Source organism: Paralichthys olivaceus, chromosome 15 (genome assembly GCF_024713975.1).
Source record: "Paralichthys olivaceus isolate ysfri-2021 chromosome 15, ASM2471397v2, whole genome shotgun sequence".
Lineage (NCBI taxonomy): Eukaryota > Metazoa > Chordata > Actinopteri > Pleuronectiformes > Paralichthyidae > Paralichthys > Paralichthys olivaceus.
Window position 1 is genome coordinate 12571395 of NC_091107.1, and position 26701 is coordinate 12598095.

Here is a 26701-nt window from a genome sequence, read left to right on the forward strand (position 1 = left end):
CTCTGCGTGTGTTTCATTAAAAAAGTCATGCAACATTCCTAGAAGAGTGTCAACTTTCAGCCACAATGCACATAGCTTCCAAAAAATGATATGTGAAGGGAAATTGTCATGTAACATTGCAGCAGGGGTGAAACCATGAATCAACATTTGATATATTTTCTGGTCCGAATGCTAAAGACGTCATAGACAGTGACAGAACAATTATGGCAGAGGATTACCTGCTCTGAGGTCATCTCCATAAATAAATGTGCGGAACTAAGTTCTCTGGGAACACGAGGAAGGAAGACAATACCGTCTTGTTCCTGTGACAGTTTAACAGCCTCAACGGATTGCTAAAGCAAATATATTTTTACACACCTCAAGTTGAGGTTGGAAATTACAGCTTGAGAAACATTTCAAGTCTAGTATTTAATCAATGCATTATTATGACAGCCAGATTAGCATCCACAGCCATGTGTGCTGAATGGGTCTCATGCAAATAAAAAAATCCAGCAAGTCCTCCATTTTGAACATCCCCCCTGATATGACCCATATCTGATAGCGCCTCAACAGCGGCAAGTGCACCGTAGCTTCACCATCAATGGTCAGAGTTTAGTTCAAATACAAAAGCAGCTTGGGTAGCTCTTGCGAAAAATAGGTAACGATGGGTAACATCCGTTGTCATAGTTACAGTAATGTTATGGAATAGCCAAAAAGGAACGTTGACAGTCAGTTTGAAACAGTATTCTCCTCGGTCAAAATCCGTCCATCCAAACTGTGTCTCAATGCGAACATTTACTTTGGCCACTAGAGGGCATCTAGCAATACAGCGTAACTATAACAAGTTACATGTCAACATCAACAAGTCGCTTGTACAGATGACCTGCACGATGTGGAGGTCAAACTTACAACATCAGCAGACAATCATTTCTGCTATGGGAGCCTTGAAACCAACCAACTGTGCAGGAACCAGGGAAAATATAAAAACAAATCTAATCTTGAGGTCAATATGGTTTCCTTTACGACAACCTGTCAGGTAATTTTGTGTGACAAACGGGAATAATAATTTAAAAAATATATATATACGTCAAATAAGATAGCATACTGTTCTGATGGTATCTAAAGTTCTACACTTACTTAAATAAATCACAAATATCTAACTAACTAACTTTTTTTTGATTAACCACATCTTTAATCAAAGTGTTTCAGATAATAATCTGGCAACATTTATTAAAGTGCCCAATCAGAGTGAAATAGTGCATGAAAGATTCATCCTCTCTGTTCCATCTTGGCTGACCCATTTTGGAACCTAAGGCCCTGAACACACCTAATGTGTACCAGACACAACAAGCATCACCCATGATTTTGACCTATTTTAAAAGCTCAATTTTACCGCAGGTAAACTCATACTCTCACATGGGTTACCCATTTACCTAGTTTTGTAATGAATCTCTTAAAACATGTCAGCGGGCACATGTATTAACAAGGAACAGCAGCAAAGACACGATGCATATCAATGAACACAATGCATATTGATACAATTCAATACATAGGCAAGACAAGCACTGTTCCTTTACTTTTGTGCCATTTTGTGAGAAGCAGAGTAAAAAACCCAGAGTACACACATCACTCACACACACTTCTTTTCTATGTTTACAGCAGATGTGCATGTTGATTAACAAAGATGCCAAAAAAGCGTTCTGCAACTACTCTTTGTCCAGTGTGGTTCGGGGAGCTGTTTATCTTACATGTTTATAGATTACAATCAAACATGGAATGGGGATCAGTAATTATTTATATATTCGACTTTGCACGGGTAATAAAACAAGAAAAAATGCCACAAACACGAGCGCCAAAGACAACAAGAGTAGCACATGTCAGCTGAAAAAGGACGCTGTTATATACAAGGTCTGCAAAGCATCTTCTACCAGATGAATCTTTGCCAAACCCAGTCTCGAGGGTTATCTGCTGGAAGCTGAATGGTGACATCAGCAGGTACAAAATGGCTACCCACATAAAGAGATGCTGGGTAAGATACAGTATCTGATCAAACACAGAGTGAGGCATAGTAGCTCCAGTGATTAAAGTGGTATTGTCCTCAAAATGTCATTAAAACGGGGGTTGGGCTTCCCCATGACCTGAGGTCAAACTACAGTGACATGCTGTGGCTTGTAGGATCCACCACTGAGCAAGCACATTGCTTCTCAGTAAGTGACTGAAAGACTAGTAGCTCCCATGCTCCTCCGATGTCAAAGTATCTACCATTAAATGTTTGATGACTTCCCACAGACTCTGAATTCAGATAAGCACTGTAGCTGCCGTTGAGTTATTAACCCTGTCAAAAAGTACATGATGAGATATTGTATTCTCTTACCCCAACATCACCTTTATGATAAATCCATTAGAACTTTCTTTCCCAAACGTGGGACATGTACCGGGATTTCTGTGCAGACATGATCATGCGACAAATAAACAAAAACCGTCAAAGCAACACCTAACAGCCAGTCATTCGTTTTCAGAGGGCTCATAATACAACTGTGCTTTAGCTCTGTGAGGTGCCAGCTTTAAAAGAAAACCAAGAAGGAGCCTGAGTTGATTTCTGTACAAAAGTCATATCATTTGACTTCCCTGCAATTCCAAAGTGCTGCCAAAACCAGATGTGCCTCTACACCCTGTCCACATTAGGAGAGCGATCCATGTGACAACCTGGCGGCAAGCTTTGACAAGCCAAGGGGATACTTACTTGTTCCCACACTTCCGTAATACAGTAAAACAAATGTAATCTCACTTTTTTCCCTCCACATCTCTCTCCCTCTCTTTCTCTCTCACTCAAACACACGCACCCTCACACACACTCAATAAATACATACGTATACATCAAAAAGGTTACACCGAAACCCCCTTTTCATTTACATTTACCTTTGTTGGTATCGGCGTCTTTCTCCTTTTGTACTTTCTTACCCCCCTTCTTTCTCCCTTTCCTATCTTTCCTCCTGCTCTCCGTCATTGCTGCCAGAACAAAGTAAATCCTCTCAAGAAAAGACAGAGAAAAAAAAAATACACAGGTAGTCCTACTGGGAACGTGTGGCAAGTGGGCACCACCAGACTCTGAGCCTGTTAGAGCGCCTCTCCTCCTATATAGACTCACACCAATCAAGTACAGCAAGGAACCACCTACTCACAACAGGGCAGAGGGAGAGAGAGAGAGAGAGAGAGAGAGAGAGAGAGAGAGAGAGAGAGAGACAGAGAGAGAGGGGGGGGGATTGGGAGCGAGGAGAGAAAGGTAGAGAGGCACTGCTCAAGAAACTGAGAGGGAAAAAGTGAGAGAATACAGAGGGAGGAAGGGAGGGAAAAAAGAGGGAGGGAGTGAGCAAGGCATTTCCCATTGCTTTGAGGCAAGCAACTGTTCCCGTACTGGATCTTTCAGATAAGCAGTGGCTCTTCCAGGCCCTGCAGCCACGACTGAGGACAGAGAGAGACTGGTCCCAAGGAGTCCAAAGAAACTCTGAGGTTGGCCCATGCATGCTCCGCAGCCCCCCACTCTGAACCAACTCTTTTCTCCTCTACCGCGCGAGCATCTTGTCCTTTGTAATGACCCGTGCAAAAGTGAAGCGAGAGCAGCCAAGTTGTCCCCTCTGCACCGCTGACCCCACCCAGATAATTCAGGCAGAGACCTGCCTCTGCCAGGTTGATGTCGGGGTCCCAAAACACCTGACATCTGGTTCAGATTTGCCAGGCACAGATTTTGCGGATAATACGCGTAGGGGAGCTGCGTGTGAGGTGCCTGGATGTCAGATTACAGTGTGTGACATGCCGCCTTTTTCTTTTGCAAAATTACAAATAATCATCTCTGGCTTCCTTCCCTGCTCCCCTTCCTCACCTATTTTGTCTGTCAATTCCCCTTTCGGCACTGCAGACAAGTCCCAGCACGTCTGTGGCTGCATCTCTCTCTTGCACTATCACTGTTAGCGAGGTGTCATCAATGTCCATGCAGCATTAAGAATTCAGAGCGAGAGAAACAAGCTTTTGTAGTAGATTTGTGATACTTGCGAGATGTGCAAAGACATGCAATTCCATTTTATTTTTTACTTCTAAGAGGTGAGAGGACATCTCAACTTTTCTTTAACATTTTTTAACAAATTCAGACGGTGGTTTCCATGCACAGAGAAAAAATAGGGCAGAGGGAGACACACGAGATAAAGGCAGGACAGAGCTGCCAGCAGGGGCACACGTCTGGCTCCAGAAGTGGCAGAAAAAAAGAATCTAACAAACGGCTTCCTGTCTGACTTTAATACAACAAGACGATATTTTACACAGGTTTGTTCGACACAATATCTATTGCAAACATAACTACAACAAGAACGCTGCAGCTAATCTGTTTATTTTCATTTGACAGAGCTGCAACTGTGACTACATGATGATTGCAGCATTATTTTAAGCTGCTGTATCAGTGTAAGGTTTTCTAATTTCATGCTTACTGAACCTCACTGTCCTGTTAAGTTTCAGGAAAACAAAATACGTTGAAACAACAGTGGAGTGACTCTCAATGAAACTGGTGTGTTCAAAAAAAAAAAAATCTGTAGATGAGTCATCTGTGGGGCCCTCCCGAGGTTTTCGCACTCCAGCCCTCAGAGGATTCTTGACGTTACATGGGAGGTGTCAACGGCAGGGATTGGAAGGGGCAGCAGAATGGTCATGTCTTAACAGGTCAGCACACCCAATAGCACAAGTCTCATCTGTGGGCAAGAAAACGCCGGAGAGGTCAAATCAAGGCCAAGGCTCGACACGTCAATCAGGTCCAATGTAGTGCCTTTCATAAAATGAACTGCACTTTCCTCTCTCTGCTCCTCTCAGCAGTTGTTCTCGATGATCTAATCTGTCAGCGGAGGTAACTGAAGACTGGCAGGGGCTACAATGTGTCTCAGAGCTGCTGCCCTACAGCCCAATCTCCCCCCAATCTCAACACTCACTTCCTCCTCTACTACTCGACAAGATGAGACTCGCTCCCAGGCCTGTGTATCTGTGGGTGGGCATGTAGTTTATGTATGTGTCAGAGAGGTGAGTATCTGTGACGTAAGGACAAAAGAAATGTGACTTTCAGGTTGATTGTGTATAGATTTGGAACAAGTTTCTGTTGTTTGGGCGGCTCTTGGTCTCATTTGTCAAACTGCTTTTTCTAGGATCCCACGACAACCCTGTCTCCAAGGGCTGATGCCTCTCTACAACTCTAACAGGAAATGTGTTTTAAAGGAAACATCATCCCTGGCTGGATTACGTTCAGATGCAACATAATTGTACGATGAATGACCATTTCTAACAGCAGCACAGTTGTCAGATCCTGTCCTGAGTCATATCTATTGTTAGGTTTAGGCAAGAAAGGCACTTTGGTTAAGTTAGACGGAAAGATCATTGTATTGGTTAAGTGTAAATAAACACGTTTGGTTGATGTCAATGTGAATATTTTCTGTATTAAACAAGACCACAATCTTGACCCAAACATTAACCAAGATATAACCACAAAAACTTTACTGAAATGACATTCTATATGCGTCAGTGTATTTGTTAAATCAACACCGTTGATAGAAAATGGAATCCAGTCATGATTCACTTTTAGAGAAAGCATATTTGCTGCTGCAGTTCAGTTCCATATAACTGAACTTTTACGAGATGGTGGTTTCTTCACACAGGATGAAACCTGGCAATAACTATACCCTGTCCCTCAGCTAGTGTAACAGTAACTTTAACAGTGGCTGACATGAGTTTTGGCGTGTAATTTCTGCAAATATGAGTTTATTTATAGTAAAGTTTTTGGTCATTGAGTGACATAAAACATGGATAAGTAAAAAACACATGAACGGGGAAGAGGGAAGCTGTAATTTTGTGTTGTGAGCTCATTGTGTGATGAGCTCTGAACGAGGTTGAGCTCCTGCGCTGTGTATGACATTGTAGGTTAAACACCAAGAGTTTGAAACGAACCTTGTTTTTCCACACCCGGACACAAATATGGTCATGGAAATGTGCATCTAAATCTCCTTCTCTCTTTTTTTTCCTAGTCTCCTTGAAGGCATGTGCTGTTTTTCCAACAGCCGTGGGCCGTCCTTGGATCAGGGTCTGGAGGTGGAGGGGCACAGTGGGCCAATGTGGGAGGAGCATGACTTAAAGATCACCCCCCCCCCAAAAAAAAATTCAGAGCCAATCCCTAAAAGTTCTGACATGGATCCTTCTTCATGTCCTGCTCATAAATGCTTCACAGGCCCCATCTCCGCCTTCCTCCTAATCCCTCCTGGCTGCTCCGAGAAAAGGGGAGACAGCTTCCCCCTATGATTGAGTTGAGCAGCTCTCTCCTAACAACAGCATACCTGCACATCATCACGTTGATGCCGCTCAACAGCTCAACCGCTCAACAGCAGTCCTGCCCTTTCACAGGCACAAGAGTTTATCTTTTTAGACATAATGGCTTTAAACAGCCATTAGGTTATGTTGTTTACATCTGTCTGCTTTTTTGCCAACAATGTGTGTATATATGTGTGTGGGGGGGGCTTAAGTAGGGTATAGTGCCTGCTTTTAACACACATGTGTAGTCTTTACTCTCGGAGGTAAGACAAGGGCAGGGAAGGAGAGACAGAGAAAGAGGAACAAAAGAGGATAAATTGCAAGAAATGGAGCAGGGGACGAGGGAGGAGAGGAAAGGACAATGAGTAGAAAGAGCAAAAGAGGCATTAGGGTGTGAGAATGTCCTCTTATTCTTCAGATGACAGAAAACAGCCCCACCTGCTGATGTTCACCTCTTAACAAGGCATCTGCTTCCTCAGCTGACCACGCACTGAGGTGTGTTGCTGCTTGATTACTGAAATAAAAACCTGCTCATCCGGCTGTTGAGCATAAACATGATGTGGCTGATTCTGTTTTCCGTGTGTGTTTATGTGTGTGGGATGTGTGCAGTATGTGTGTGTGTGGCTCTCTGAATGAATGACAGGCAAAAGATGAGAAGCATGTGACGAGACGCTGAGGAATTATGTCACTGGGCGAGCTGGTGAAGCCCCCTTGAGGGGAGACACGACACAATTCAGAGTGGGTGACATGTGGAGGCCTGAGGAAGGGGCTATTTCCTCAAGGTCAGCTGTGCCAAGGTCAACATAGATTCCAAATCTGAGTGTTACTAATGATTGCTGAGCAACAGCTGAGATCAGGACTGCACAAAGACCAGAAATCACACCCGCCGCCTCATTCACAAACCGATTGATGCATTTAAAATCACACACACGGTCGGTATTTACAGAGAGCTTCGAGAAATCAAGGAGAAACAGCAAGAAAGAATTTAAGTGTTAAAACAAGGAAGTGATCCTAGGTGGATTCAGCTCTTTGACGTTTCCGCAGCACATAGCTGTCACCATGGTAACCACAGTCTTAAGGGTAGCAACTGGAGAGTGTGAGAGAGGGAGAGAGAGAGAGATGTGGAAGGGCGGAGTGAGGATGAGACGGCGAGAGAGGAACAAGAAAGGATGCGAGTAAGAAAGTAGGAGATAATGTGTAAGAAATACAATGGGAAGACAAGTGGGAGAGGCGGCAATAAAAGACATGAGAGCAACGGAGAGAGAGAGGAACTGACAAAAGGAGTGAAACAAAAGAAACGCAGAGAGGTATCCATTGAGCAGCTGCAGCATGGCCACTGTGTTGCTCCATAAGAGAGATGTCCATGAGTAAGCCGGTGCCAAGCCTGCTGGGAAGCACTGCAGCAGCATCTCAGTGAGGGAGACATGACAAACATCAGCACTGAGCATGCTCCACTCTCAAGGCCACTGAGAAAAAGAGATTTCAGCTCTTTAGCCTCTCACTTTGTTAACTTCTCCAGCTCTGCTCCAGCCTCTGTGTGGTGCGCATCACACTCCCTGCGCCTCAGGTGTGGCTCCGCAGTGGTCAAAACCCCACCAATGTGTCTGATAACCGATCGAACTATAATGGCCCCCGCTTACGGCCACGCTGACTCATATTGTGACAGATTTGATTGGGGCTGAGAGGAACAAGACATGAGCATAGCAACTCATCAGCCAATGGGGCATGTTACTGCAATGACAGGACGGCACCACAGCAGGCACGTGCACACACACACACACACTCAGCTCCCGTTACCAGATGTGATCTCTGCACCTCCAAACTCTTACAGTCGTTCCTTGTCTGGGCGGCTGCCAGAGGTGCACCGTGGAATGACAGCCATACATTTGTGTCAGACCTACAATTAAGCCAAGGTTGATTTATCTCATTTTATTTTATTGCCCTTTATGCTCATCCTGCAGTCAGACATAAAAGACACACCCACACAGAGGTACTATTGTGCGCTTCTCCTTGTTTCCTGAGTCAAAATGTATGCCTCTCTTTGGCACCAGTCACGGTTTACGTGATGAAGTATGTGGTCGTGTGTGTGTGTGTGTGTGTGAGGGTACAGTGCAGTTGGAGAAGAAGCTGTAGAGGATGTCAATTGCCACTCAACTTCCTCTGGGGCTAAAGTACTGAACGCTGTAAAATAATTTTCTGCTCAGCGATGACATCGGTGATACCACATCTTCACTTTCTACATATCTTTTTCACAGCGATAACAAATAGCCTCTCAATTGGACGATTATGGCTCATTGCAATGATACTGAAATAGCGCAAATATTTTTAATGACAGATGTTGTCTGAGCATGACTTTGATGATCCTCTTAGACAAAAATCCGCTCTATCTTCTTAAAGCTGTCTGATTGAACCTCTCTGTCTCGCTTTCCCTTCTCTCTTTTTTAAAAACGTATTTATTTTCCTGGAGTCTCTGTCCGTCTGTCTCTCTCTTGGCCTGATCTCCCTCCCTTTCTGTCTCAGGCTGAGATAAAGAGGTTTGTGTGTGACTCTGAGCAGATTGACTTGAAGATAGAGGCTGGAAGCAGATCTCTTCCACCTCCTCATTCTGCTCTTTCTCTCCTGCTCTCACCCAGATGAATAGACAAACAATCTCCCACATGCTCTCACAGTTTATCAAACACACACCCACATAGAACCAGGTCTTCACGCAAACACATATGCGCAGAGAGAACAACACACACTCAATCTAAGTGTCCCTGGGCCAACAAAGTATACACTGTCACACTCAAATACAAACATAACCCCTCAAACACGCACATACGCATACGCAGACAAACACACAGGTGCATCCAGATGTAAATAGAAGAAGTACATCATCATTGATGCGTTCAAAATGGACCTGTTTTCCACTCATGTTTCTAATACAAATCATCTGCAAGTATTATAAGTATAATTATAATGATTATAATACAAGTTTTAAAATGGTACATTATACATAAAAACTAAAAATGTATTTACATGTACATTTTTATTGTCTTTACATGGGGTTTACATATGAACCACATAAAACAGTACTCACGGAATATAAAAGAATATTCCCTAACTTTTTTATTAAAAAAAAAAAAAAAGGAAACATCTACACACTTCATCGTAAATATATCTACGAATCAGCATTTCATACTTAAGGGAAATAGACTTTAAACTGCATAGATGTAAATTTACACGAGGGAAAACATGGGAAGGTTGTGCTCTTATCAGCACCCCCTCCTTCCAAAAACATACGTGCATCCGCTCTGTGCTTTGCATTCTTCGCATCAAATCAAATTCCTTTTGCGCTCTGCACTTGTCCTTTATCTCCAGAATGTGCTTTCAGAGCAACACAAACATGTCACAATGAGGACAGTGTGAGGAGTTTCACACAGAGCAAAAACAGCTTCTTGGTCAAATCATTTGCATTTCTGCTTGTGCCTCTTATGGCTAAGCTCGAGCTTATCTAGAGTCTGTCTTATCTCTTTGTTTGTTTTTCACCAATGTAGGATTTTCCAGGAAAACAGGCCACTACGCATGTGTAAGCCTGGATCATTCTTTGGCGGCATGAGCCCACATCAAGGCGGCCCTCAAATTGAGTGAACTTGATAAGTGGGCAAGAGAGTGGCCCCGGCTGATGGTGCCAGGATGGCCTCACGCCGTGCCCTGGCAAGGCAGACGAGGCTGACAGGAAGCCAGGACTGTGGTCAGGTCATCTCAGAGCGACAGAATGACTGCACAGGCCCACAAAACCCACTCCACCCATCTAGAAGCAGTTTAAACCAATTGCCTAGCACACCAGTGACTGACAACCCCCGCAACAGAAGGAGGTCAAAGCTAGCTAAAGCAGCAGTAATTCTAAATCGGCAAGCCACTGCTGGTGTGAGCAGCTTAATGATGGCGGAGCGGTACCAAATCTTTAGCCTAAAATAGTTGAGTTTTAGCCAACAGAGAATTAATCGTTGCTCAAAAAGCCACATAGTAATAATATAATGCTAAACCATGCTTGTGAGGATAAAGATGAAGTGCAGGCGAGCACATGATTGTGCCAACTCGTTTACTGCACGGCAAAACTGAGGTCAAACACTTGACCGCTGGTTTAATCAGAGTGGCGTTTTCACAGGGAGCACGAAGGTCTGTCGTCTGTATGATTTTTCAGGTAAATTTTTTGTTGTTTTGTAACGCTGGCTTGCCTACAGTGGTTTCCTGGCCCTTGGCCATTTGCAGCATGATAACCGTCTGCTTGTAAGCCTAATGTCAAGGAGAAAACAAGGGAATGAAGAGAAACATGCCTAGACATTGCGTGGCAAAAGTACACATCCCAAAAGATGTGATGGAGAAAAGGCGGAAAGGGTCTACAGGGCTCACACTGCAGGGACTTTCTGTAACACTGATCTTACTGGCTTTCACAAGCACAACAGACCTCTGTGAGGAATGTTGCTTTCTCATTTAGGGTAAAACAACCCCGGAGTTAAGGGGTATCAATATCACAAGGGAGATATATTCATCTTTTGTCTGCATTTGCTGCAGTGAGGTGATGGTTAGTGTGCTGGTCTGTGGGCCAGCTGGGACACATCTCAGTCAACCCGTGCACACACACGCACTCACACACACACACACACACACACACACCTACACACACACACGCATGCACACTGAAGCTTGCTCTACGCTGCTCACTATCTTTCAACAACAAGCTGAGCAGGGACCAGACGGAAAGAGGTCCTATTTGTGCAGGAAGATAAATACACTTCTGCACCCAGTCCTGTCCCCTCCAGATTAGACCAACACAATAATGAGCAGGAGCACTGGTGGAAGGTCAGAAGAAAGCATGGGTAAAGGATAGGGTAACAGCCTATTACCAAAACACACACCCCCGCACGCATACATGCAGGACTAATCACACAGAGACACGCATGGGTTTTATCTTTAATTATCAAAGCTTAGTTTTCAATACATTTGCTATATTCTGTCCTTGTGCTGTACTTTGAATGTGAATGTAACCACTGAGGTTTGTTGGAAAAAAAGTAAATATACCCTTTATGAATATGAATGAAAACCCTGTGGGAATTCACAATATCTTTCCCAAAATCATCCACTCCGGAAAGGCTCAAGGACTTCCAAAGGGGCTCGATGGCGTCACAGGTTTTAGGAACACAGACAGCACACACAAGAGTCACTGTAAGTGTCAAGTGTCTGGTCATGTTGCAGTGGGATGATAGTGAAGTGAAATGAAAATGTGTGTAAATATTTGCAGGAATACTGGTATTACTCAGGAAAACTGAGTGCGTCGACTTGTTGTTTACAACTGACTCTTCTGTGAGTCAGCAGCGTCATAATCTTTTGTCAGCTCCTCCTCTGTGTAACATTCCAGATGGTAACACTTGAGCACAGTACGCAGAATTAAGAAATTCACCTCCACCATGATCAATGTGCGCTGTAACAAACGTCTGCCTCAGAGCAGGGGACCCGCTTCACCGCTGAAGGGAACATGATTTCGTCTTGGTCCAATTCCAAACTCTGCTAACAAGCCATTCCATTCTGTTTAAAGTCTTTTCATGTTAAGACACACATCAATCCACACCTACAACATACCTGAGGAAACAATCCTTCTCTCAGGATATGTACTGTGTGTATGAGGTGAACATGGCCGGACATGTCCCTTAAACACACCGGGAGGCGCCCAGCAGGAGTGCCGGCAGCCCCTCTTTTCAACACTTCGGCACGCAGCACACAAACATAGTTGCCCTTCCCATGGTCCTTTTGTTCCCTATCGTTTTGTTGAAGTTCCTGTCATGGACACTGTCTGCTTTCTCTGAATATTTACAACTGATGGTAATATAGCGCTTTTGGACAAACACGCACTTCATGTATGATTTTTGTCATGCTTCAATCTTTGCACGAATTCAACAGGCTTTTTGAAAGAAGCCACCTTACAACTGATGCAGGGAAACATGCATATGCTTGCCAACACAGAATTATAGTAAAAGAACTTTACAGAATTTCAGACAATTACCCAAAGAATAACACACCCAAGCTTTGGCAAGCATCCGGACTCAGCCGGGAAGACGTTTGCATAAATTGCTTGTGCTCCTTTGCGAAGCTCAACTTCATGCAGACAAACAGAATCAGAGGGGACGACTTTTGGTTTATGTAGTTTTTAAAAAAAAGATTGCAAATGGTAATACGTGTGGCTAAATATAGCTTTGTAGCTGAATATATAAATACTGTGCTCGTCTGTTGCTCTGTTTCCCATGGTTTGAACAACCGATCACATGTGTTCAAGTCCACAGATAAAACCAGGTTAAGCCTGGTGGGAAGACATGTGGGTAGAAACTGGTGCATGATGGGAAATATAAAAGAAGCAATAGAGAGAGTCCTTCGGTGTCATGCTAGTTCCTGTGAATCTACCTAACCCCTCATTGAGGTGATGCTGCAAGATGACCACCTGCACCCAGAACCAACACATGAAGAAATGACAGGCAGGTTTCAAACACACACTGTTCTAATAAAGACACTTGGATGAGACCACGGGAACAGTATGGAGGGATTTTTTTCTGTTGTTTTTTCTATTTGAAGAAGTGGTCCCCATTTAATTCAATTGTATTGGATTTGGCTGCAACACTGTTTACCCCTGAAACCACTAAAGTGCTTAGTGGACTCAAACACTTCACCCGTCCCTCCATCAACATAGAGTTAATAATGAGTGAAGTTTCATTTTTGGGTGAACTATACCTTCAAGCACCACTAACTGAACGCAAAAAGATGTGCACTATCCCACATGCAGATATGTGGCATACACTATTATACTGCCAAGTATTAATTAGCTGCCTGCAACCTGAGAAACCTGGAAGTTGGATTTTTACATTTTCAAGTTATGAGAAACTTTCCAACTTCCAGTCAAAACATGTTGCCTAGTTTTCATCATAATTTCATACTCCCACAAGAAAAGGAATATGATTCGAAGGTACTGATATTTCACCTACACAGACCCACATTGTGAAACAAATCCATGTGCTTCATCAGGTCATTACTTGACACTGGCAATAACATGATGCACATAATTTCCTAAAATCTGTTGTGACGCTGCACTATAAATAAACTGCAGCGGAGTTTGAGACTGACAACCTTAAGCTGATTACACAAACCTGATACCCTGCAATTGAGGATACCTGTTGACATCTATGAACCTGTGTATGGAATATTATGGAATGTGTTGTCTGTAGCGCTACGCCCACAGCTAGAAAGATCAACAAGAGAAAGAACGTGGAAATGTGTGCCCGCCAGCTTTGCCCTCCCTCCTTGGACTGAGCAAGTAGGTTACTTCTCCAACAACATGCCAAAACAATGTTGATCTCAACAGTAATTTGTGTGATCCTGACACTCCCGACGACAAGCTTGGTGTTACATGCAATTATATTGTTCATAAAAAAAGTATCTGTTAAATGTGAATCCAAAAACCTCCACGTCAGCGTGAGTTTGCAAAGACAACAAGCAGCAGGAAAGGATTGTACGTGCCGCAGCAACCGTTTCATATCGGAGGGAATCAAGTAGCTTATTCGGGTTTCAGATCATTGAAAAATGAGCTTACCTGGGTTTCTCAGAGTTATGCATTGATCCAGAGCTGGATTACCAGACTAAACAGGGTTAATAATGGGGCTGTCAATAGATGTTAACAAAGCCAAATGCATATAAAACAAGGCTAATAGCCCTGGAACACATTATTGGCAGCTTTTTTTCCTTCCAAGTTTTAGTCAATCTGCTGGATACATATATACTGTATATGTCGAAGACATATTTAGGGCATGAAACTGCATTATTTTCTGAACATAAGACAGAAGAATCAATGCCAAAAGAGACAGGAAATAACGTTCTATCAATGATGAATGATTGATTTGTTTACTGTTTTTTTCTCTCCTGGTTACAAGGCTTCAAATCCACTGTGTGTTCTTCTTTAATGCTGAAATACAATAAGATGTAGAGAGAGATGTTTTTTCTGTGTATCCACATGTGTTGTTGTACGGTGCATAGTGATTGTTTATTTTCGCAGATTCCTTCACTATATATTTTTTTCCCTGGCTCCTATTCGCTGGTTTGCCGCTGGTCGTATTTGTGACTTTTAAGGGTTAATTTTGTCGACAACCTTTCATGCTGTGCACAGGAAAAAAACGCTTTAAATATTTAATTACATGCACTGGCTGCAGCCTGTGAAGGAAGAGTATTGCAGTCCAAGATAGCTGCAAATTACTGAATGATTCAAAAGACATGGGTAAACTTAAACTGCCTTCACAAAGCCGGAGAATCCAGAGTCATAAATAGCAGGCTGATAAAATACAAAAAACAACAACAACAGATGTGTGAAGTGGGGAATATCAACAGGTCAAATTATAAAGCAGGTCCTGAATTTCACTGCAGATTGTCTTTCATGCTATTTTAATCTTGACTAGTAGTGTTCATTGCTATTTATAACTAAAGGAAATAACTGCATGTTTGTAATGTATCAGTCTCATGTGTTTTATTTAAAAGGTTGATTGTATTTTGCTGTTGTCTTGTTCAGGGGGCCTGTGGATGTTTTAATTGCTGGGCACCTTTTTGTCCATGGTCAATACTGTACATGACCGTCTCTCCCGAAGGACACACCATTATAGTCGGTTTAATCACAAACTTTCAGCAGACTGCAGCACGGGTCTAACTCCCGAAAGATGGCCGTTCTTCTCTGAACAAAGTAAAATCTGAAAGACAGGGACTTTCACAGTTGTTATTCTGCACATTTCTCCCACACTGTGAAGTGACTGTGGGCTTTTGAGCCCCTGTTTGACACAGCTCCAGCCACAGGGCCAGGGAATCTAACAACTGCTGTGACATTCCCAACGGACTCATCCCTTTCAACTTTTCACTGTTTGTCCTGCTTCCTGATCCTGATCATATACTGCCTCATTGTGGTGAAGGCAACATTCTTCAGTGGGTGAAAAACTCACAGCCCTAATTATTGGAAAGGCTGAGCAGGAGAGAAAAATTGTACAAAACACAGACTTTTGTTAGACTGATACTTTTTAGTAGAACATTTACTGAAATGTATTTTCCATCTCAGTTATAGTGAGTATATGTTTGTCTGCTTGATTCTGAACAAACAGCTGTTTTTCAGCTGTTAGCATGTAATGTATTAAGGATTTTTTTCCTGTTTCTCTATGGTTCAGCTTACCTAAGTTTATCTGGAGGCAGATGGTAGACGTGAAGTTTAATGCACTTTATTCTAGAAACATCACACACACCTCAAGTAATTCTGAAAATGTTAAAACTTGAAATATGTGGGATGGAAAGCTTTATTCATAGCAGAGGTCAAATGTCCAAATAATCATCCAATAGTGGATCTAAATGCCACAATATTCATGATATTACTGACATACTGCATATGTACTGTATGTCCTCTCTGGAAAAAAAGGAAAATTCTGTTCAAATAGTTTTGCTGATCTAAAAGCAGCTTTTATCCCATGAATTCAAGACAGATTAATGGAGATTATCGGTTGTGACATTATGTACTGACTGTAAAACTAATCTGCGTTCACACCAGCAGCAGCCGACCCCAAACCTCTGATTTCTGCTGTTTGCAAGCACAGCTTTGCAGCAGTGCTTTAGGAGGTGCTGTATATTGGCTATTATAGGAAGTATCAAAGATGGTGACCTGCTTGTCAAGTCTCTTGAGATGCAAATGCATGTACTTAATGACCAAATGCTTATTCAAAAATGTGTCTTTGCTCTACTACAAAACAAACTTATTAAAAACATTAGTACAAAAATAGATCATTATTGAATATTGTAACAGATTGGTGATATATCATATTGCACAGTGCATTTTGGGCCTTTTTTGATGTTATTTTCCAAACCTCCCCAGTCTCAAAATCTATAAAGTTATAATTAATTGAAAGTCTCTCTAAAAACTATTTGAAGTTATGTTGATCACATGTTCAATTTGATTTGAAACAACAAGCCTTAATGACCTCACACACTAGACACTTGTTCTCACACTTCTTATCCTTCCAATCTTAGAGTAACCCCATTATACTCCATGAGCCCAGACGTAATTCTGTATTACGGCATAAACATTTATAATCATCCAAAGCATTGCTTTGGTGTGTGAGCAATCAAAGGGCATGTTAATCAGACATCCACAACTGTGGAAAATACAGTATCTGTCACAGCAGAGTGGGTATCCGCTCAGGCAGGACTAAACTGATACTATTTTAGTTTTGTGGTGCAGCACGTTAGGGCAGAATTAGCAGGTGATAACAACTTGGTTTTGCATCATGTCGGAAGATTTTCTAGCAACACAAACAGCTCTGTAGATAATCAAAGGGAGGGATTTCTCATCAGAAGTGGTGATAAGAATATGTATGGTATAATCCAAGGTTTATTTGGCTTACTGTAGTCTATCATAACACAATCATGTTTTGACTCTTTCATTTTCACTTTGAGTATAATCCTGAAAATCTCCAGGCACACAAGTAAAGATCCTAAAATTCCCTTAGTTCAATATGAATCTAAGAGCACTTAAATGAATGTTACTAATGGCAAATAAACGAATATTAAATTCTGTGATGAGGCTCGTGTTTTTTGGATGATTTTGGACTTTGGCAGTATGACTATGAAACCATGTCAGACTCCTGTGCTCATGATCTCCTCTGTGACATTATCACATCCTGGATCTATTTGTAAGAGTTCAGCTGGTGTGAAATGCCAGACAAGCTGCTTAGACCTCTCTGGAGGCAGACATTTTGTGTAACTAATAGCCTTAATAATGGCTGCATTCCATTTAGGTGAGTACGTCCCCTGACGTTGTGCACACAGGCTTTATAGCTAACTGGAAGGTCAGAGGAGCCACTGTTGTAATGACCAGTCAAGTAATGGATATCACGTCATGGATGACAGTGATTTCTGATCATAGACTTTATATGAAGATGGAAATGACTGCTCCACAAAAGTGAAGCCTAAGAGTCTTGATTGCCACCTGGTGGCTGGATCACAGCATGAGACATAAATCTCCTCCATGTTAGTAAATGGGACCTGGACTAAAAAGTCAAAGTACACATCAAATAAATTGGAAGATATTAATACTATTATAATTTAGTGCTACAAACCTGGGTGAAATTACTCATGTATGGTCAAACCTGTGCATCAGTGGGACCTCACTACCACGGCTCTGTTTCCTGATCGCTACTGTGCAGAGTCTGTCTCTAAATGATCAAGATGTCAGCGTTTATATTCAGGATATTTGGCTTCATTTCTGGATAGTGGGAGGAAGATGTGTCATCCATCTATATATAGAGTCTATGGTCTAAACGCAAACCAGAGGTGAATATGAGATGCAGGCATTTGATTGACAATAATTTGGAAAACAGAGTCCAGAGTTGTTTAGTTTGACCTAGTTTTTTGTTTGAGCACAAACTAGTTCTATTTTGCATCATTGTATTAGTGTCAAGTAGAACTACAGTCCTTTTCTTATATAGACTATTGTTTCATCACTTAAGACGACTTTGTGCCCTAATGGCCTCGCCTGATCTATTTAAGGACTGCAGCTACGTTGCTAATGGTTAGCAATCTTTAAACTGCAGGGAGTTTGATGCAAACTTCTGGTCACTGGTCTGCTTCACTATTACTATTGTACACCAGTCGCACAGCTTCAACGAGACAGTTAACAAATAGCGCAATAATAAAGAAGCATTTAACGTGCTAACAACCCAAATATTGGAGGTTATTTTTCAGCACTTGGTAGAAACCAAAGCAACACTGTATAGGACAGTGAATATCAACTGACAATGTTCACAGTTTGCTGACACGTATGCTATAAAAAGCAGATAACATGTCAGGTCTATGTGTCTGTTGGTGTGTTGTTAAATTGTGTGTATGCTTTAGTGTGAATTTGCCTACAGCTATTTTTGTTTGCTGTAAACAATAGCTTTGCAAGTAGGCTACTGTAAAGAAATGTATGTTGAAAAATGAACGGGCATAAATATTCAGAACCAAAACCGACATTTCTCACTCATATTTATATGTGGTTATAAACAAGGAATTTATGCTACAGATAATGTATATATACAGATTAGTGTTGGATTAGTGTTATGACAGTGACAGACGGCTTAACCTACAGTAGACTAGATCCTCTTAACAATTCACACTCTGTCTCTACCCTGATTATTGCAGGGATGTATTAGTTTCATCTATACAGCATCAGTACAATATATGCATATAATGGGACTGTATAGCATCGGCACATGTCTATGTGTTTGTTTACGCACAAGAAGAATAGGCAAAATTGCACTGTAGAACACACAATAAACATGCTGTAGCAATAATAGTATAATATCAAAATATTTTTTAAGATTAGATACTAAGACAAATAATTACACAATAAGGATTTTAAGAAAATATGATCTAAAACATTTCTAACTTATCAGTTTGGATTATGTCTGTGAGGCGCTTCAAAGAAAATGCTGAGAGGACCAAATTTGGAGCAGAAGAGGAATTTCAATTCCTCACTTCTGTATAAGTCATCTAACCTCAACAAACACCCCTTATTGTTAAGAGCTGGACTGTGCTGTAGAGAATAGATGAATCAGCACACACCGTAGTAAATTAGACAAACTATTGGCTCAAAAAATACTGCCACCAAACAACCCACTTAAGACTGTGAAAAGACAGGGGCTGCTTTTGTTTTTCTCTCCGTCACTGTGTGATACCACTGGGCAGCAACAGTCACAAACACCGCCTGACGACATCAACCTGATTTAATATGTTTACAGGGTAAAGCCCAGTGACTGAGAGGCTCCGAGCTGAACACTTACTCCCATCACACATCTGCCTTGTAACAGCTGTGGTATCAACTCTGACCTGAATCCGTAAACCTCAACTCTACAATGAAACCTGGCCTGTCACTGCAGAAGTGGGACTTAAGTAGAGAATAGACATTATGGATGCTCTGTCATAATAATGGGTCTAAAAAATAAAGATTTCAGCGTCTTTAGAAATGTAGAAGTCTGAGTGATTCTGAGAAAGTGCCTAATAGGACAGGAAAATGAGCCGACAATTACTGAAAATTGCCTTTTTTTATACATCTTATAAATATACATCAAGCCATGTTTTAAGAGTATAGAGTCCCCGAGCAGAGAATGAGCGGGGCAGAAAGTCTACATAAATGACCCAGTGAACATTGAAAACGGTCCCCGGAAACACACAGTGTAACCTCAGTCAAAACAATCCGTGTTTCCTGCTCCGCACACTACAGCACTGACAGTTGAAGACACTTCAATCACGCCTACATAAAACACACACATCCTGTACATGACAATAATCTCAGTGGTGAAAAACGATAGATGAGCACCTTTGTCACAATCAGTGGCTGTTTGCTGAATTGCCCTTGAGGGAGCCGTTCGCATACAATGACCAACGTGCCGATGCATGTTGATTTATGCCGTCACCGCCAAACAAACTTGTGGTGTAAGCACAGAAGCCAGTAGCCATCAGCAGCTGTCACTCCTATTCTATGTCTAGCTCTTCTGAGGAACTCTCTCACTTCATGGAAAGATGCCTACTGTAGCTCGGGGCAAAATCCCGCCTGTCTACCACCTCAATGCAGCAGCTGCGACCTGCTTACAGTGGGACTTCACAGTGACAGACTAGTCATAAGAGTGTGCGTTCACCACAATACTGCTACATTAATTAATTTAAGCAAATCAATTACCTTAATTAGCAATATAGAAATACTCAAAGGAGTGAGAATTATCTGCAAGAAAGGACATGGCCCTTTTTTGTTTTTCCAGTGTTACACTGATTTGTAATGTCTCACACTCATACAATGCTCCCACCAGTCTGCATACACCCACACACATGCAACCACAAAATGAAATTATGTAGGTCTCCTCCATGGAGTCAATGGATAGACTAAAAGCCAGAGGCCTCACCTACCACATCTGTTTCACGATTTTTGATTTAGGCTGCGCCGTGAGGGACACTACTAACACTATTGTTATGCTAAGCTAAAAGGCAGATGTGACTTACTTGAGGTTACAGCAATGTCTGACTCAAAAATATATCAACTCAAATCAGGACACGTCGTTTTATCTCAAGCCCTCAGATGATTTTAAAAAAGTAATAAGTGGATTAAAACTCAGCGCACAATCAACAAAGTTTGGTTCATCCATCAATTATCTTACACCGCTTATCCTCTGATTGAGAGCTGGAGCCAATTCAAGGTGATTTTGGGTGAGAGGGTGGGGGGGGTCCACCCTGGACAGGTTGCCAGCATATCATAGGGATGGTGTACAGGGACAAACAACCATGCACTCTCACAACTAAGGACAATTTATAGTCTCCAATCTACCCAATCCCAAGGTATGGGCATATCTTGGGATGTGGGAGGAAGCCAGAGTACCTGGAGAATACCCACACACATACGAGGAGAACGTCCTTATAGAATCAGAATTCGAACCTGGAACCTTCTTGCTGTGAGGCGACAGTGATATCCACTGCACCACAGTTCAACCCTACAAAGTTTGGTAATAGAAGATGATGGATTTTGCCGATGGATTATCTTTTACTCAGGACAAATGAATGAAAGCATGAAAGTAGAGAAGACGCCTCCTGGTTCAATACTACCTACACCAAGCCTACCAACATGCACCACACACTATTAGGAATGCCTGTAACCATGCTTATCTGCGCAGTTATAAGCCAATTAGTGTTAAAGCAGTGCAACGCATTAAAAACCATGTTAGTCAGGTGCTTCAGTTAATGTTCACATCAAATATCAGAATGGCGGAAATATGTGATGTCAGTGACTTTGACGATGACATCATTGTTGGTTAGTATTGCAGAAACTGATGATCTCCAGCTGAAACCTAAAAAAACATCCAGTCAGCGGAAGTCGTGCGGGTGAGAGAGATCAGAGGAGAGTGACCAGACTGTTTGGAGGTGGACATGGTAACTGTACTCATTATAACCAATAATATAATTATAATTTAAAGACGCAGATAATAGGGAGAGACTTTGGCTATGGACCCAACCTGCATGGTGTCAACAGTCCAGGCTGCTGCTGGTTGTGTAATGGCGTGGAGAATGTTTTCTTGGCACACTGTGGGCCTCTTAACACCAATCAATCATTGTTTGAATGTCACAGCCTATCTGAGTAATGTTGATGAATATGTACTTCACAGCCTCCTCCAATGGCTATTTTCCAGCATGATAATGTAGCATGTCACAAAGTAAAAGCCGTCTTAAAGTGGTTTCATGATCATGAGAGCGAGTTCAGTGTACTTCAGTTGCCTCCCCAGTGACCACATCTAAATCCAATAGAACACCTTCGAGATTTGGCAGAACAGGAAATTGGCAGCGTGCACATGCAGCTGATTATTCTGCAGACATGATGTGATGCAATCATGTCAACATGGGGCAGAATCTCAGAGGAGTGTTTCCAACATCTTCTGAATCCATGTCACTGAGAACTAAAGCTGTGTAGAGAGCAAAGAGAGGCTCTACTCAGTATTAGTATGGCGTTCCTAACCAAGTGCTGTAGGTTAGTGTACATAACAACCAGCTACGACATGGACTGAATACTGCAGACACTCTTGTGATGGGATCACAGCAGCCATAACATCTGTCAACATGGTAATGTTGCAACCCATGAGTACTCAGTAGTAATTACTAGATTACATGGGCACTCACAACTCGTGAGTCAGACCAGAATCTTGGCTGTCATTGCTATCTCGGCTACACACCTGTAAAATGTCATAACTATCTGCCCAGTTGTGATGCTATCGCAGTGACACAATCTGTCCACAGACACACAGACATAAAAACACCAAAGTACTTAAATCCTCCTCTGTGGTAGTTCCTGCTTCAGTCTCCAGGACACACACTTTGCCATGATGACACACACTCACAGACACACACACACATGCACAAACACAGGGTGAAAGAAATACCAACCAATCTGCTGCGGCTGGTGACAAAGTGTGCACTGAGGAATAGGTCACAGGCTTTATAATGTCATTTTAGGTGGCTGCAGTCATATACTGCATAAAGCCCTCTGTGAAAAAAATTGTCAAATATTCATTTTACATACATGTTACGGCAAATTTTTTCTAAAGGTGAAAGTGGTTGATCATCAGTGACTTGTCACAAAGCAGCACTAGACTTCAAGGAAACACTTGCAGTGACAATATTAAAGTTTCAGATACAATATGATCTGCTAATGACACTGGCAGGAAGTTTGATCCAATTGCATTTGCTTATTTTTTGTGATGCTGCATGTTTGTTGTAATCAGTAAAAACAGTGTGTCAGTAAGTCCCACATGACTGAGGCCTGAAGAAAGAGTGCAGGCGGGGAGTGCTGTTTTTCAGGCAGCCCTTAGGAACCAGAAGACAACAACTGGATCACATTGTGAGCTGTACAGTAGGTTCATTCAGTCCCTTGATTTGCACGCTTGGGAGCTTGTGTTCTTCTGCACAACAGGGATTTAAGGGAAGTTTGGGATGTGTGCTGCTAAGTGGGCCCAGACAAAGCTGCAGGTGCACCAGTGCAAGGTTGACATGGTGGCCAATAAAATATATGCTCTAATACAATGTTTGGGGAAATGAATATGAGGGACAGAAGTAGTCAACACAACATTGCGACCTTGAGTCACTGCTGAATGACGAAGGGAGCTCAAAGGGACAAAAGGATGTCAAGGGACTGACTGTTTATGTGTCTGTATGAGAGGCTAGCTTGAAAATGGTTACGATTGGGGAGAAGAAGAATAATCCCCTCAGTTACAATGGCCCACCAGAGCCACATTAGCTATGTTGCTGGGTACTTTGAACTAGATAAAGATCTATACAGCCTCAGGAAGAGGGTGTGGCAACTCTCTCAGGTAACACAGTGAGGTTGCCGTGCCGGTTCAATCACACCACTGACAAGCTCTGCTAAGTGGCAGAAAAATTCATGGGGGACATTTGGACTGCTCAAGAAGCTCGAGAGGTAATAAGGTACATTTTATGTTACCTCTCTAATGGGATGATGAGTTTAAAAGCCAGAGTGAGAGTGGCAAAAACAAGGAGAGGGGAGAATTTGTGTCTCATGAGTGCAGGGTAAGTGACTGTAAGGAGGCGGCAGTACAGAACACACATTATGTTCTAGGCCACAACACTTGAGGGGAAGCACAACTGTGTTAAACATTACAATGGAGGTAAAATATGTTGTGTGTGTTACGTGTGCTCTAATTGGCTCATAACATTCAAATTATGGATGAAAAGCTACGACTTATTTTTAGGTTGTGCAGGTGCTGACCATTAGCTGTGGACACAAGTAAAGGAGTGGCTGTGTGATAAGCACTGAGAGCTGTTTAAGATCACGTTACAAACAATGACACTACTTTATAATTAACTTAGTGGAGACACATTTTACCTGCAGGGGAAGAGCAACAAAACTTTCTGTGCCATTTAAGGAAATAGATGTGGAGACACAACACCCCACCGATCTGGTCACTAAACAATACATTGCTCCGTGCATGAATTAAGGTAACCTATTTGTGTGCGACGTACTGCAGCAACAGTGTGCTGCATTGTACTTAATCAATAGGTTGCATAGCCTAAACAATATCCTCACCAATCATATTTTCAATTTGGAAATAAGCCATGTTTTCAATTGTTCATTGAACAATATATATATACTTTAGAATCAGTAATGACGATGAAAGATCACCTTACTACAAATAAAATGTGCCGGATGTTTAAAACGACTCCCTGAGGGTGACATCTACTGACCAAAGTCCCTCCCTGAACTTCTTGTGCATGAATCTTGAAAAAGAAAAGCCTTGAAGTGTTGGGTGGTGAAGCTGATTATTTCATATTCTCAACAACAACCTCATAGGTTGTAGGTTAGGACTGTAACACACAGAGCTACAACCGGCACAGAGAATATGTGTGTACAGGACAGAACCGCAGGCTATGTCAAAGTTTTGGGTATTAAAGCATTAAAACAGGTCGTGAACCTAAATATAGACCAGGAACCAGTTTGCTTAGGGCACACGTGATACCAGCGATACAGGCCGCTGTCCCTGGTGCTGAAATTGTACCGGGTCCATGAAATGCATGAGATCTGTATGTTCACACGAGAAGCAACATATGGATGAAACAGAAATCTATCCGTGTGTCAAGTCAACGGAGTACGAGTTGAATCGCAAAGTGCCAATAAAAGGTTAAAAGTATAATGCGGGTTTGCAGGATGCAGATAGTTCGATACACACAAACTGCAATTCCTCACAAGCAACAGTGCGAGGCGCATGTCTGATGCAGTTGAGGGGAGAGAGAATAGCAGAGGGAAAGAGAGAAAGAGAGTTTGATTGATCATGTGGGCTATGGGAGCCTGCGAGAGTTGTCGAAAATTGCTGCATAGACGCCCCTTAGGCACCTTATCTGGCACCCACCGACTCCAAAGCATGCTGTGGCCACAATAACCACAATTCAACAGAGCACCTGTTACCAAAAAGCCCTATAAGCAAGGGAGCTGTTATTAGAGCGTTCGTTCTTCCGGGTTTGGACTTCACCGGTGATCCACAATGCATTAACTTACCGCAGTCCACACACAAGACCTTCCCAACATCCTTTTTAAGGTTCTTCCCACTCGTGTCCAGAGGCGCAAACGATGCCTTGAAAACCAAGGGCTGGTCAGTGGGGTCCATGAAAAAAATGTACTTGTGGTTCTTCTTCACTTTGGTGCACGGCGCCTCGGATCCGAATTCCCCCACGGTGACGAGCTGCTCCCGCTCCAGACCCCCGCTGTTCAGGGGCCAAACATCCAGCACTTTGACATTCACACGGTACGGCTCCGCGGAGACGTTCCCAGGCGTGGACTGCACCTTGCCCTCGATCACCACGGCGGATTTGTAAGCCTGGTCCTGCAGGGAATTCAAACTCGGGGAGTAGCAGGCGAATGAGACCCCGATGACCAGCATGGATAAATGCACTGAATCAAGCCTCATGCCGCCTGCTTTGGCTCGGTGGTCGCTGGTCGCGTTGCGGCAGGGCTCTCTCGGCTGCGGGGCGATGGCGACGGAGCTGGGTTGAATGAAGAGACAGCGAGGAGGCTCCAGTAGCACGGCAGCGCGGCGGCAGACCTTGCATAAGTGTCCATGCCATCGGGATCCGCTGCTTCTTTCGAGTGATTTGCAATGGGTAAAGAGCAGCTCTGAGACGGGGGGAAACCGCGGGATGATGCTGGGGGTTCAAATCCAGTCACTGCTGTCCGCTAATAATAATAATAATAATAATAATAATAATAATAATGATGATAATAAGGCATTGTAGTTGCAGCCAAGCGAGGAATCGGCGGATTCTCCCCCTTCCAGAAGACGATGCCCCCCCTATGCTGCCATAGTAGCCTTAGAACTGCAAGACGACGCCACTCTTATCTTTGCCCAAAAAATGCAGTGGTGGGGCACCGCTATACGATGCCTTTCTGTATCAGCTGCAGCGGAGGCAGAAGACGCAAAATGCTGCAGTGAAGCACAAGTTTGGTCCGCTCGCAAGAGCAAAAAGCCACGTTTCATTCCCCTTAAAAAAATAAAACAGTTTTTCTCTTTCCTGATCGGCAGCTCTAGCGCTAATACGCCGCCTTCCTCCGCGGCTCTCTCTCCGCCTCCCCCCACTATACAGCCATAGACGGAGAGGAAATAACGCCGATTGCCAAGGGGCTCCGTCAACAACAAAAAACAGCAACAAAAAAACGCAGCACCGACACACGATGGACCAAAAAAAAAGGTCGATCTACTGTGTGTCAATCACTCCATGTTGTTTTATCAGCGGCGATCTCGCGTTAGAGTGAAATCCTAAATCCATGACTGTCCCTCCTCAAAATCGCATCTTACTGTAGCCAAGGCATCGCTCCAAAAAAATCAAAACGGTTCACATGCAGCCGCATATATACACACACACTCCGCTGGGCCTGGGAGAAATCATATGGCTGCGATGACTAAGGCTGCGAAAGCTTTTTCACATTCTTCAGGAGACTGTTTTGAATGAGTTTTGCGTCTCATCCCATTAAGTCATGCCCTGCATTCAGGTCACATTCGCTGCTCTGCCTCTGGCAACAAAAAAAAACTGATGTTGAAGCACCGCATCAAATCCATACTGCTAAAAACTAGTAGGAGGTCTGTGTTGGATCCAATGCAGAGACATGACATAGTTGAATCACTTCAGAGGGAGAAACATCTGGGAAAGTGGGTTTTTACAATAACGTGTTCCCGTGATAAAGTGGCTCTTTAAGGAACTGGACCTAAATTAGAAACATAATGTAACGTAACATGGGGATAGAAACACGTTTTGTTAGCACAAT

The 26701-nt window shown here is 42.8% G+C and overlaps 1 protein-coding gene across 5 annotated transcripts in view; it reads right to left on the reverse strand.

The window, feature by feature from the left end:
* Positions 1-26701, reverse strand: part of nrg2a (neuregulin 2a) — a 76862-nt gene that overhangs the window by 45011 nt on the left and 5150 nt on the right. For 2 of the 5 annotated variants that reach the window (XM_020085935.2, XM_020085938.2), the window contains exon 1: positions 24941-26412. The exons of 1 other annotated variant lie outside the window; for it this stretch is intronic. In XM_020085935.2, coding sequence (XP_019941494.1) covers positions 24941-25349 — 409 coding nt within the window. In that variant the 5' untranslated portion in view covers positions 25350-26412. Of the gene's footprint in view, positions 1-2898; positions 3165-24940; positions 26413-26701 lie in introns of those variants that run through there. 2 more of the 5 variants (XM_069539633.1, XM_020085936.2) reach the window with 2 other exon arrangements.